The 15,159-nt window shown below is 36.8% G+C and overlaps 2 protein-coding genes across 2 annotated transcripts; both read right to left on the minus strand.

Moving 5' to 3' along the window:
- Positions 1-4,822: 4,822 nt before the first annotated feature.
- LOC133337665 (uncharacterized) lies at positions 4,823-5,695 on the minus strand. The gene is made up of 3 exons (XM_061545871.1): positions 5,666-5,695; positions 5,449-5,602; positions 4,823-5,013 (listed from the first exon to the last, which is right to left on the minus strand). Exons 1-3 carry the CDS (start codon positions 5,693-5,695, stop codon positions 4,823-4,825), a joined length of 375 nt encoding a protein of 124 aa, XP_061401855.1.
- Positions 5,696-8,536: 2,841 nt separating this feature from the next.
- Positions 8,537-14,011, minus strand: LOC133337664 (TWiK family of potassium channels protein 7-like). The gene is made up of 8 exons (XM_061545870.1): positions 13,704-14,011; positions 13,518-13,645; positions 13,217-13,449; positions 13,058-13,155; positions 12,875-13,000; positions 8,846-8,972; positions 8,679-8,780; positions 8,537-8,602 (listed from the first exon to the last, which is right to left on the minus strand). The coding sequence occupies exons 1-8, from the start codon at positions 14,003-14,005 to the stop codon at positions 8,537-8,539; spliced, it is 1,182 nt and encodes a 393-aa protein (XP_061401854.1). The 5' UTR covers positions 14,006-14,011.
- Positions 14,012-15,159: the final 1,148 nt, after the last annotated feature.

Below are 15,159 nucleotides of genomic sequence, written 5' to 3' on the forward strand. Positions count from 1 at the left end.
TTGGCATACTCTATTGGGTCCAGGGATGCGAAATAAAATTATTCAAATTGTACAGGCTTTCAATAAAATGTGTACTTTTTTCGGTCCGACTGTACTTTTCGAAGGAACATTGACATGAAATTGAACGAACTTAAATATGTGATCTTAAATCTTAAATCGATTTATTGCAAACTTAATACGCGCTATTCGGTATGCAGCAATCTTCAAAATTTAATCTCAATCAGACTCCCGTGCGAAATATATATGGAAGCCATGTCTGCATCTGCACCAATTTCAACAAAACAGAATAACGTCATTCTAGTCTCAATGTTATACGTTGTGCAAACGTTCGTGTCAATCGGACAAACATTAAGAGTTTGGTGCACCATATACCTGCAATCGGACGAAATATATGTTTGTGAGCTATACCTAAATCTGAACCAATCTTCAGGAAACTTAGCACACATCATTCTAGGCTTTATTACGTACGCTGTGCCAAATTTCGTGCAAATCGTTTACCTTATATTGGACGAACATGTATATGGGAGCTATATCTAAATCTGAACCGATTGTCACGAAACTTAACAATTTCAATAATGCTTAAATAATGGAATTGAGCAGTGATTCTCACTGCCCAAATGCGAACGCCATCGAGTATTCAAAAATAACATTAATATATGTACCGAAATATTCCTGAAACTTTGAAAAATCACTCTTCTCGTAGAACTGTTACAGAAATAATAATTATTATCTTTATTGAATTTATCAATCTGATCGGGAATATTGAATTTTGAAGCGGCATGGGACACTAAGTTTAAACTATGGAATAGTCATCCTTTCGTAACGACAGCGGTGGATGGCGATTAATTTCATATTGTATATTTAAGCGCTTAAGGGCTAAACAGAATGTTCGCGTTGAGCGTTTTTTGTTATCGCGTTAACGCACGCAAAAAGTTAAAATATATTTAACTCCGAAGCGCAGCGAACAACAAGTTCGAGCGTTTGTGTTATCGTTTCCTTGTGGTTGTTGTATTTTCGATAACACATAACGTAACGGATGGCTCAACGCGAGCATTCTGCTTAGCCCTTTATAATACTTTTAAGTGAAAATAATTTAATATAAATTGGAAATAGTGCTAAATAAAAGCGGATTTACATATAACATTTGATCATGATTAAAGGACGAATCAGGGTTTATTTTCTTAATCCGGCTAAATTTACCATGATTTACCATACAAAATTAAATCATCGTACGGCATGGTTTATTTTAAAACATGATCGAAATCATGATACTACTGAGATGCAACGCGGTTTTTGTGCTAAAAAATACAACTCTCTCACAATGTACCAAAATTTGCAACTGCTTTCACATGTTGTTTGTTTTTAAATTCATCGGTTACCAAATACAAAAATTAAATAACAATTATTTATAGAATTTTTGTGTTTTTCTTTGTTTTTTTTTTTTTTTTTTTGTTTTTTAATTTCCAAGCGATCGCACCATTGCAAAAACATTTCCATTGTTGTAATTCTTCGTTTCATGTTCAAATTGCAAACAAATATTTTTGCAGCAAATTTATAATTTTGTATGTATACTAACAAACATCAGCTGATCCGCTGATTCAGCTGATTTAAAATCGTATATGTAAATGTACTTTAAAAGTCATGGGGGTTCTATTGTATTTTTAACTTCCAAATAGTGTTAAAATTAGTACAATTGTACCATCTTTTGCATCCCTGATTGGGTCTGTTTCTCTACTCAAAAATTTAAAAATTTTTTGAGAGTCTACTACTTTTCTGCATTTGGCCAGAGCACAGTCTCGTCGTAGCTACTTTCAGCTAGCATTGACTCCATATACTCCGAATATGTAGAAATTCAATCAATATTAAATTATTACCAAATAAATTTTTAAAACTTACCATTCACAATCCTTAAAGGTTTGTGGGGACCACACAGCATCAACCATTCATATTTCTAATACAACCTCTGAAAATTTTCTATTACAAATGTATTTGCGCCAAATATAGTTTTAATTAGCTGTCTCGTTACAACCATGGCACAATGAATAGGTAGTCCATTTAGCGCAGCTGATGTCTTGATTAACTGTCAAAGTGGGTAATTTCTACTTGAATTCGATGTGCAGTGTTGCCAACCATTTGAAATATTATATGGAAAATTTTGACAGATAATCGAGACAAAAACAGAGGTTTTTGTTGGTATGCATCACCTTATTATTGCATCATGGTTACAACCTTATCTCTCTTTCGTATTTACTCTCTGTAATTTCTTACTAAGTAATTGTCACTAATTAACATTCCAATGATCTTGAAGTAGTTCCGGTAGTTCATTACACGGAGACCGATTCCTTTCACAAATCCTTTCAGTTGTTTATCATTCTTCCACATCTCATTCGTAAACATAATGAGGGCCCTCTATTTTATTTTCGTTTTTTATCGGATATTCTCTGCTGTTTCCCCTTATTCATATCGGGCGAAACGATTTTAGAATAGGTCGCCATCTCCTTGAAAACAAAACGTCATAGCTGTGTATTGTTAGATTGAGCGCGTCTTCGAAATAAATCTATTTAATTATTAAAAAACTATAGGAATTATTATTAGCATTCTCAATAATATCAATGTAAATTTATACGAGCAAACATGGCTGGTAACAAACTGAATTATCGAATAAAGCTAATGGCCGGAAACAATGTGGTATTAGTCGAAGCTGAGGGTAAGGAATCGGAGATATTTATGCCACAAATTGATCGTAATGGAAGGATAACATTTGTTAACATAATACCCAATCGGCGGTGCTGCAAATTGGCCGAGAAGCTGCACAATCAAATGAATTTTAAGCAGGAGACGAATAATACAAACACTGCGTCTTTGAGGCCTTCACTGGATGGTAATGGCAAAGAGAATATGCGGCCATTGGCTAATAGCACAGCGTTGAAAAGGGAAAAATCACTGGGCCACAATGGAACAACTGGCGGTGAGGGTGATACTTTCGGAAGTAGTGCCTTGCCGACACCAGAACCCTTTCGCAGGGCAATACCTGCACAGAGAATACAAATTGGTGATGATCGTGTTATAAATCTTCCACCAGGTGTTAAGGTACGACGTCTATATCACAACAATAAAGATGGAACACCATGTAAAGTGGGCCGTTTGGTAACCACCAATTCGTCCAGTCAACAGTCAGTTACCCGAGAAGATTTCCACAATATGTCGAATATGTCTTGCAGCTTTAGAATACCCTCAACACCGGTTAATGGTTCCAAAAGCAGTGGCGCATCGGGTGTGGTGTGCTCCACACCATTGAGTAAACAAGCACCACAAAATGTGGAAAATTCCAATTCGAAATGGCGTAAATGTATAACACCTATACGAACTTATTCCAAACGTGGTGGTGTGGCAAAGAATACTGCCGGGCAGAGTTCCGCTAATAAGATAGTGAAGACAACAAATTTCAAACCCACATATTTAATAAATCCCACACAGGGTAAAAAGCCCTCACATCGACTTGAGGTGCGTAAACGAAAATTGGTTGTTGATAACCGGGTAAGGATATCATCGAGGGCATTTAAGCGACAACAACAGGAGCAAAAGTCGGAAGTCAATTCACTGCAAAAATCCGCAGGTGGTAATTCGGTTTCCTTTACATCGCTGCAGAAAAGACATAAAATGCCAATGAGCGCCTTTGATTTGCTAACGAATTCCAATCGTTCACAATGCATGTCCAATAAGCTTAAGGAACTTTTCCGCCAGGGCTGTGTCAACAAGGCCTCATCTACATACAGTAAATATAAACTTCTATGTAATATACCACCTCTACAGGATGATGAACAGGTTTTGGAATTGACACAGATGCAACAGACTTTTTCTAGATCTCCACCATCTGCTGAGCAGATGCCACAACAGAGAGAATCTACAGAGGGACATTTTAAAATGCCGCTACAACCAGTAAGAATACTAAATCCCAGTATTAGAAATGTTGTGCCCAAAATAGAACAGGCTGTTGGACAACAAATAAAACAAGAACAATTAACATATGGGAAACAAGGCGAAACAAATGATAAAGCATTAATTCCAGTTATTAGAAATGTAGTCCCTAAATTAGAACAGGTATCTGTGCGACAAATACATCAGCCCTCTAAACAATTGCAAGATGGAAAACAAATAGCGGTTGGCAATTCCAATACACAATTAAAAGAAACAAAAGTCCTAGTTCCAGTTATTAGAAATAATGCCCCTAGCTCAAATCCGAAGACTGTGCAACAATTAAATCAGCTACAAAACAAAAAACAACAGACTATAACATCAAAGCCTGAAACTACACAACCTTTGAATCCTAAACAACAGGAGACAAGAGTCCTTGTGCCTGTTATTAGAAATATTGCCCTTAGTACAGATCCGAAAACTATGCAACAATTAAATTTGCCACAAAACAAAAAACAACTGACAATAGCTGCAAAGCCAGACACTTTGAATTCTCAACAACAGATTCCAAACTCCAAACAAGGTACTTTGCGGCAAAATCAACTATCATTGAATTCCAAGAATAATCCTCCACGACCGCCTATTAAACAATACCATAGAACCAGGGCCCCTGTTGCACATTATGTCTTGAAGACCGATTGAGTCGATTTTGTTATTTTAATTTCTTTTTGTTTTCTTCTTCTTCTTTTTAAATATTATGTTACATTCTTTTACATAAATATGTATGTATTATATTTTGTAATTAATTTATAATAAGTGAATTGATTTTATAAGACCAAAATTTATATTTTTTGAAATATATCGATGTATTTTTTTAAGAATTTATTGTTTGTATTTTTTTCTCTTATTATTTGAAAAGGCATTCATTAACCCATTCAGTTTTTTGTTTACACTCATCACTGTCCAGAGCATGTGTTGCTGGACAATTGGCCACAGTATAGTACCAAACACATGTATCCACAAACATGGGATATTTATCACAGCCATGTATGTTGGTGTTATTGATGAAAGAGAACACTTCAAACAGATTGGATTTTTCTGTAAAAAAATTTAGATAAAAAACTGTTAGCAATTTTAAATAGACGTACAGTCGAAATCGTTTATAATGACATATCGGTTATAACAACGATATCGAAATATCCGAAAAAAAGTTCTGTCGTTTATTTGATATCGCTTGTTACGACATATCGCTTATAGCCATCAATTTCGCCGTCCCTTGGCCGTCATTATAAGTTATTTTGACTGTAACTTAAAGTTCGGCGGAGTTATTAATCTGAGCGACATTTTGTCACAATTGTTCTCGTATATATATCCTCTAATATGATAAATACAGTGTGGGTCTTTTGTAATAATATGAAGTTTAACAAATTCTTAGACGATGAAAAATTTATAAAATCCCAGTTACAAAAATTTGTGGCCTTCCACTTCACCATAGTTGTGTTAGCGTATAATGAATTCCAAAAATTAGCTTACCAAATTGACCACATCTTTCAAATGCCATCATATATACCGCATTGAAATCTTCATTAGCAATTTGTTCATCTAATAACTTTTTAGCTGCCTCCAAGTTAATCGTTTCCAGACCATCATAGATTTCATAATCAGTATACATGCAATCCATTAAGCACTGAAAGTAGTTTCGGATTTATAAATAAATACATTTAAATAGTTTATATGTGATTCCACTTACATTTGGTGAAAATTTATTCGTCTCCATCATCTTGTCAACACATTTTTCCGATAAATAGAGTGGCCGCCCAGTACAGCATGATAGAAAAGTCTGTAACTAAATAAAATAATGATTCATAAGTTAATATGTAGCTAATGAAACAAGGCTGAAAATGAGAAAAAATATATATAAATAATATAGAACCAAGACTTTGTGTGAAAAATTAGTAGAATGGAGACTGGATGCAGGAACTATACATAAATATTTACGTATTTTAAACCTTGTCTTGGAGCAAAGATCCCAGAGATCGTAAATGAAACTTAGCGACACTGCTACTAAACCAGGGGTTCCCAACGAGTAGTAATCATTTTTTTTTTTTTTAAAGATTTTCTTTATTGATTTATAAAAAAAATTACAATTCATGTGTCCTGCGAAGCTTTAGGCTTGTCTGCAGGATAAATGGAGACCCTTGCAACCAATTCAACAACTGGCACCTCCTGGGTCAAGGATAAAGAAACGTTGGTAACGACATATAAGGCCATAGGGCGTTCCATCCTGAATTATGCTGCCCCAGTCTGGACTTCTTTCCTTAGTGACACACAATGGAGATCCTTGCAAACAACTCAAAATATTGCAAACGGCTGTGTCCAGATGACGAGCGTCGATCACCTCCATGAGGAGACCAGGATGCTGTCAGTCAAGCAACACAATGTGTTGTTGACTAGACAGTTCCTGATGGCATGCTATCTGCAGTGTCATCCCAATCATCACACAGTGATGGCAGATCCACCTACGCAACACATCAGCCAGGACTTCAGGCGCTATCGTGATGGCATCCGAGACGTCATTCCATCGAACATCAACAGACTGTCGATAGCCAACGTTATGAAATCCGTGCATCAACTGGCTGTCTCCGAAACCATAAATGGCTACAGATGTCATAAAGTCCTACAACAACATCCTCCTGCAATTTCGGAGAGTGAGAGGCTTCGTCCTAAGCAAACACGTTTAATACTGTGCACGAGAGTGCATTGTCTCCGGAACCCTAAACAGGTGCCCCTCCTGCCAGCAATGCCCTCACGACACCCACCATCTATTCCGTCCGAGCCTACAAGGCAATTGCCTATAGACTTATGTCTAAAGCTAATATAGGTGACACAATTTCTCCGACTACCCTCTTCAAATCCGATTTCCTAATAATTAACTTTAACTTTCATCAACAGCCAACCTATTACAACAATCGCAAATTAGGTACCCATGTACTCTAAGAATCTCTGTTGTAGACAACTCCTATTCTCCTACAAATATCAAAAAATGGTAATAGATGAACTATTAAAAACTTACATTAACCCCCGATTTTTTCACGTTATGCTATCTTTTCCCGTTTCGTTTTCCCTTTTAAATTTTCAGGATCTATATGGCTAACCATAATGTCATGTCTTCAACATTTTTTATATTTTCTTGTTCACTTTTTTAATACCATTATGTTAAGATCCACAGCATCTAACATTTATGGTTATTTCTGTCCCATAAAACTTTTAAATATTTTTTATTGAGTTCTATTGTAAAGTCATTAAATTTTCAATGTAGTTCCACTTTATTTAAGTTTTATAGATAATGTAATGTTCGTTTAATTATATTTACATACTCGTATGTTTGCATGCTCATAACAAAATCCCTTTAAGACATACCTCTTGGGTAACCGTAGAATGTTCTTCACAATTTTGGCCATTACTCGTAGGTAATAGGTACAGGATTAATGACACAATAAAACAAAACACTTTCAATAATTGGTGCATTTTTTGAGCGATATAAAAAACTCTTTTGTCTTAAGTCTTTTACAAATAAACGTTGAATAAAGAGTTGGAAATTATTTTCACATATTTATATAGAAATCCAGCTATTACTCACAGTCAAGTGCATCAAAATATTCCATTTTTTGATGATGATGATGTTGATTAGTTAATTAATTGTTTATAATTTGTTACACTTTTGACATGCAATTTGGATATTAGAGATATATTGATTGGGGACAATGATAAGGACAATGTGTTTTGACACTATTGGAGTAATTTGTGAAAAAAACATTGTATAGGGAATAGCAAAAGACATAAAATAATAAAATTTAAAAAGTTTATTGAAATTTTTATAATAAAAACTAAATTTATTTTTTAATTGATATTTAAAAATCGTAGTAATACTATTTACATATTAAAAAAATACTTTTAACGCTTACAAGTTATAAACTAAAATTATATTAATATTTATTTATTTTTTGGAAAATAGTTATATTTTTAACATTTGTTTTTCGATATCATTTAATAACCATTACTAATTTTTTAAATTATGAACTTAAATTTTAAAACTAAAATTACACTGACATTAATAATTCAATTAACATGTTTATGTTTTAAAATAATAATTTCAAAATAATAATAATAACAAATATATACATTTGCAGTCGGTTTCTGAAAAATTCTAAATGAATAAAGTCGCGTGACATAACAAATTGACATTTGAAATATATTTGAAATGGAATTTTTCACATATTTTTAAAGCACAGAGTCTCTTAACTTTTACTATTTTTTCGATATCACAAAGGAAAAATTGTTATCGCAGTAAAAAATAGTAGTACGGAAACATACCAAAGGTTTGTAATAAGTCACTTGACTTAGTTTGTCTCGTTTTCTTTTCAGAATCGTGCAATTTAGTTCAGATTTATTCATATTTTAAATTTCCTTAAAATCGAAATAAAATTGGTATTATATTTATAAAATAATAATAAATAAGAAAATATCTTAAAAATTAATTGGTAATCCTAATAATTAGAACACATTTGATTGTTGTCTACTCGGTTTCAATTAATATACACAATACAATAAATACGAGATTCTAACGGCAACGGAAACATGTTTTAAAGGCACGCTTACAGGCACGCAGGTTGTGTATGACTTGTTCCTAGATGAAGAAAAAACAATAGCTATTAAAATCAATTTGTTTTTTGAAATATATATTTTCATATATTAGTCCATACCTGCATTAAATTAAAACACATAGCAATCAATGCCATGCCCAGCAGCAAGTAAACGGCACACATTATAAAACTAACACCCACAGTATCTTTGTCTTCGGTAATCTAAAAGAAAACATTTATATAAATTATACTTATATATTTTAAACATATAACTGAGTGACACTTACTAGGCCTTCTCCAGGCACTAAATCTCCAAAACCAATACTGCTCAACGATATAAAACAAAAATAGCTGCCATCAAGAATTTTCCATTGTTCCCAGCGGGCAAATAGTATCGCTCCCCATAGAATGTAACTGAAAGAGAAAATCGAATTTGGAGTTTTAGAAATAAGAGACAAAAATAATAACATATCAAAATCAAATTGGAAAACAGTTTTGAAAATTTTGAAATTGAAAAAAAAAACTTTATAATACATTAAAAAATTGGACCAATCCCACGATAATCTACCCAAAAATATTTGTAAAAATCTTATGCTCATTCACAATATAAAGTACGTAGAAGTGATAAAATTTAAAGCATAACTTCAGGCGCACAAACATATTTATTATTGTTTACAAACCGGGTTCTTGGGGAATACATTTGATTAGGTTTTTGGGGTAAAAATATATCACTGCGGTATTTTATAGTTCCTACATTCGAAATGGTTTGAAAAATGCGAGCAGTAATTGAATTTAGAAGGAGTCTGCCAAAGCGGGGCTATCAATAAATAACGAGAAGACCAAGTTGATGGTATCAACGCGCAAGACGTCCAGTAGACTTGGACCATATATCTCGGCACCGCCATAAACAAAATTTTGAAATCCGCAGAAGAATAGTGTTGCCAAACAGATGCTACTAGGATCTGAGTAAGCGACTCAAAAGCAAGGCCGCCTCTCTACTCTACAAGACGGTGATACTACCGTGCTTTTGTATGGATCTGAAGCAGGCAGCTCTTGGAGTGTTTAAGAGAAAAAATCTCCGGAAAATCTTTGGGCCGATCTGCGTCGACGGTGAATATCGTCGTCGAATGAAGCATGAGCTGTGCCATCTTTTCGCGGACATCGCCATTGTCAGACTATCGAGCTGCAGCGACTACGTTGGCTAGGCCATGTTGTGAGAATGGGTGAGGATGACCCAGCTCAAAAGGCATATACGAGCGAACGAAAGGGGAAGGCGACGAATTCGATAGAAAGATCAAGTAGAAGACAACACCACGAAACATGGTCTTTCAAATTAGATAAGATGCGCACAAGACAAAGCGACTAGAAGAGTTTTAGGATGATTGTCCCTGAAAAACACAAACAGATACTGCAATGAGCTTATTGCTGTGCTGATGTAAGGGAAGGAGATTTGTCTCCTCTAGAAGATGGTCCACTGGAGGAGGCACTATGTTACAGTTCTCAGGGCGGCGTTCTGGCAATTCTGAATTCTTCTCCATTGCGTAGCACTAGTATTCGCAGACTCGAGTTTGTCTGGGCAGCTGACGTTCTTCAGCTGCAATGGGTGGCAAGAGAGCTCCGAGGACGACATTCAATCTGTGTTCAGCGCTGCGGCAACTGTATCAGTATTAATACTATTTAGACCTGCCCGATAGACAACTTGATCTAGAGGCTCCTTTTTATAAAGTTGGATCTTTCTCTGTTCGTATAGATCATGCAGATCCTTCTTGGCACTTACTGGGTGGGGGAGTTTTATCCACGATATGATGGTTAGGATGATTGTCCCTGAAGCAACCAAGTAGGTATTGCAACGGATGCATATCGCTTTGCTGACGTACGGGAAGGATCTTCGTATCCTCATGAAGATGGTCCACTGGTGTCATGAGGAAACATTTTCTGTAGTTCTCAGGGCGGCGTTCGCTCAACAAGTTTTTCTTATCTGTGCTCCAAGTGTTTCAGCGAGTTGAGTAACTCCGAGAATTTTGTGGTAGTTGGTTGTCGGAATTGTGTGTACTTCGACCTACACATTCAATGACATTCTAATCTTTGCAGTCCATGTAGTGAATAATGTGGCGGAAGATTTCTTGGCGGAATTTTCATATTCCTCGCATGAAAGAAGTCTGCTACACATATGTCCTCAATGATAGGAACGATGCCATAATCGTTCAATCATGTGAATTTGGTATGCCGCCTTAAGGGCGCGGCATACCGCAAAGGTAGTTATTAAACAGTTCTGGAGATATCACTTCACCCTGAGGAACTCCCCGCTTAACTCTACGGGGTTTGGACTTCTTATTCCGGAACATTGTCAGAGGGATGTATTCTCGATGCCCTCAAACAGTGATGATTGACGGTATCAAAGGCTTTTAATAGGTTAAATCATCGATTTTTATGTATGGGGATGGCGTGCAACGATATTTTTGTGCTGCGTTTCTTACGGAGCCCATGTTCATGATTAGAAACTTCATATCTTTCCCTACTGCTGGGGAGGAGTACTGCCTCAAATTTCTTTGCAACTGATGCAAAAGTGAAATCGGCCTGTATGATTCACCTTCATTAGAGTTACCACCCTGCTCATAGTGTTTAGGCTTGGGGAACGATGTGAGTGGCTATTGACAAATTGAGGACTTTGGTCAGATACTCAACTCCGGGCTCGTCCACCTGTTTCAGCATAACCATGGATATTCTGTCAGGACCCAACGGTTTAGAAGGCTTGATGAGATGTTAACTCTCGTTGGAAAAGATCTTATACGACGATCTTATTCGCCCAGTCGCTCTCGGGTTGTACGACAAACTGTCGGTTAAAATAACTGACGCGTCGTTAAATGTGACTGATTTCCTAACATCCTATTTACCAGGAGTCAAGTGCGAATTAACTGGGCAACTGTTACCCACAATGGTTTAATTCTCCATCCACTTATTTCGCTTATGCTCTGCAACTAAACTGCTGACCTTCAACGGGAATTTCCTGACTCTGAGATCTGCTGGGTTAGATCAACGGAACTCATCACTCTCATTTGTTAGTCCAACTGCCTTTGTTGCGAAATTAGGTATCATCTCGGCTATTCGTCCCATGTCATTTGCTAGACCAACTGCCTCTGCTGGAAAATTAGGTCTCATTTCGGGCTGCAGTGGTGTCCCGGAATTTCCTTCCTGTTACCCGTACACCAGAAGGAAGGGAAAGTTCTCTGAAGCGCTGGTTAATGAACTCCCTGAATCCTTGCCATTTGGCTTTCCTATGGTTAAGGAAAGTGTGGCATTCAGAGATGATGAAATTGGCCGGTCTGCTGATCGAGACACTTATGTGGAAGCTGCATAAACAGAAAGAAATGACGGATTGCCAGGTTACGTCATTAACAGACCCAGTGCCACAATGGTGATGTCTGGCGAACTGTAGCAATCTTATCTTCGTATTAACTGTGCAAAACGTTGAGCTATCAATTTGCTCAGCCAGCGCTGTACTCTTCTGGTCATTACCTAGTATACAGAATGCCGCAACTCATGGTGAGCATTGAAATCCCCCAGTATCTGGCAGTTACTATCTTCTAAAAGCGGACTGATATCCGGTAAATAACGTGGTGTACAGTTATTCCTAGGTGGTATATAAACATTTAGAACCTCTACCTCGGCAGTTCCATATTTGATTGCTACTGCCATACATTTAATGTATGTGTCACTAGAGTCCAGCTCAAGTGAGATAGGTCTATACTGGGCAGAATGGTGTAATACGAATGTAAATCCCCACCTCCGCCTTTGGTACGATCCATCCGCACAACGTTGTAACCATTGCAACGCTTCGAACCACAGTTTTCGTATGTAATTCTTTTCGCAGTACACCTGGATCTGGTTTAGTCCAAAGATTCCTTGAAAATTCACTCATTCTCTACATCCATTGAATCTCACCGAGATGACCAGAGCAACCTAGGAAATGTACCCATTCTCTACATCCATTGCATCTCACCGAGATGGATCTATGGTGGATGCGGTTCTGACAAACCCTACAGAACCAAAATCCAGTGTTTTATTCCCGTCCCGAACCAAAAGTGTTCGGAATATAAATATAACTTGCACATAGCTGTAGTCAAGGCAGCCTCTGGTCGAAATTTGACTTTGGGTTTTCTACAATTTGGTATTTCGATGTCTGAATGGATAATAAACTCCTATACAACGATCCGATTTGTTAGGCATATTGAAAGCCTATTTCAAGGTGGAGTGTATACCAAGTTAGGCTCATCCTAACTTCGTTTTAATACTTCATCACTACTTTTTCTACTCACCTTATCATTATGAGAACACAAACGGTTATAGGAACGGTAATTTCGTCGGTACTACCACGTATCTCCTTGTCTATCTCCAAAAAGTCTTCTTCATCTAATATATTTAAAGCCTCCAAACGGCTGCGACTTATGCCCTGGCTACCACCACCATCATTATAACGTGGACTGCGACTAGAACTTGACGAACTTTCCGATTCTTCGGAATAATAACTGGAAGCACTATCACTTGTACTACTGCTCGATGTGTATTTGCTGTGACGCGACTCTTCCATTTCGGCTAACTGCAGATAAAGAATTACCGATTATTTAAATCTCCACTGTTTCAATTGAAGTTCTACTTACAGCTCTTGACATTAGTTCAGCTCTTAGTTTACGTCTTTCACGCAGCATACGTCTTCTGGCGACCCCGGGACATATGCGACACAAACATACCTTGGAGTAGATCCATTTAAATGATTTCGCCAAGACATCACCGATATTCGAGAGATAAAGCAAAAATAAGGGCATACCAATAATGGCATAGAGGATTGTGGCCAATTTGCCCCAATCTGAGCGAGGTGAGATGTTGCCATAACCTTAAAATACGAACACATATTGATTTTTTTTCTAAAAAATTATTTTTTATGGACAAAGAAAAACTTACCAATTGTTGTTATCACTGTTAAAGAATATAAAAATGCACCCGAAAAACTCCATTGCTTGTGTGGATCTATAGCCTCTTTTTCTTGATTTACAACAGCCTTTTGGAAATCGATTAAAATTTCATTGATTCTGAAAAAATAAATGAATTTTGAATATATATTTTTATCTATTGGAGTATCCAACCTACCTCTCCTTATATTTATGACGATCATAAAAACTAATATTTGTCGCCGTCTCGATCCACAAACGATCCAATATGTCTTTCGTATAGTCCAGCTTTACCACCTCCTTGTGCATCGTCATTTGTCTTTCGTATTCGAATATTTCGATGGCTTGAAAGACAAACGCCCCACCGATTGTATAGAATATAACGAGTAATATAATGCCGACATTACTAAACATAAATGCCGTAAATTTACGGCAATGATCTTTAAATTTTTGGAATGGTGGTTTTTCTCTACGCCGTACCGAACTGCGTCGAGATGACATTTTTGTAATGCAAATAAAGTGTTGGCAGGTTCTAAATGAAAATTCCTTGGCTAAGGGAAATTCGAGCTCGTCTTGGCTCCTTGTTATTTCGATCTTCTACGATATTTTGTAAATGGTTTTAGGAGATTTTTCACATGTAAATCTCCCAAGATATATGGAGAATATTTTTTATGTTGGACTGTCTTCTTGTCGCTGAACATTCTCTTTGGCAATATGGAGCATTAGACGGGGTGGGAAAGACCTGAAAGTGATGGAAAATAATACAAATTATTAATTACCGAAAATAATTAGATGCTACCTTATTATATTATTTATAATACTAAAAAATCGAGCGGTATCATTATATGAGGTCTGGGCCGGAAATATATTTGAAAAGAAGTACCAGGGCGTTTTTCTGCTGTCCGTGTTTAGGAGAGAAGCGATTCTGTTGAATCAGATACAGAAATATTGCAATAAAAACGTCGTAATACGATACACTCGAAGGCTTCTGAACAGGTAAATACGCAGCACCTGACATCACATACAGGCTTTCGACCATGTGCCGGGATGTTAACTTGATATTTCCATCGAATCTCGTTTTTATATGCCTTTTAAGATGTGGCACCCTCTTCCAGCTCGATCCGACTGACTATGTAGATGTCCGAGAATAGATGGTACAACTCATGGTTTATTTGACGACGATATTCAACATCGACGCAGATCGGCCCATAGATCTTTCGGAGAATTTTTCTTTCAAACACTCAAAGAGCTGCCTCAAGTACCCATGCTTCAGATCCACACAACAGCACGGGTAGTATCAGCGTCTTGTAGAGTGTGAATTTGGTCTTGTGAGAGGTGGCATTGCTTTTGAATTGCTTACTCAGAACATAGTAGCATCGGTTGGCCAACACTATTCTTCTCTGGATTTCAAAGCTGATGTTATCAGTTTTGCTTCATTCACTACCTCGAAGCTGTAGTACTCAAGTTCCACAGTTGTTCTATGGACGTCTACTGGACGTCCTGTGCGTTGATATAATCAGCTGGGTCTTATCGTCATTTAGGGCCAGTCCCATTTTGGCAGACTCATTCTCAATTTGTTGAAAGGTGCCTGTTACCGCCGACAATATTCGATCCATTATGTCGATGTCGACTGCGTAGGTGAATAATATATGCAG

Source organism: Musca vetustissima, unplaced genomic scaffold (genome assembly GCF_032173495.1).
Source record: "Musca vetustissima isolate MV318-11 ecotype Yass unplaced genomic scaffold, APGP_CSIRO_Mvet_v1 utg8528, whole genome shotgun sequence".
Classification (NCBI taxonomy): Eukaryota; Metazoa; Arthropoda; class Insecta; order Diptera; family Muscidae; genus Musca; species Musca vetustissima.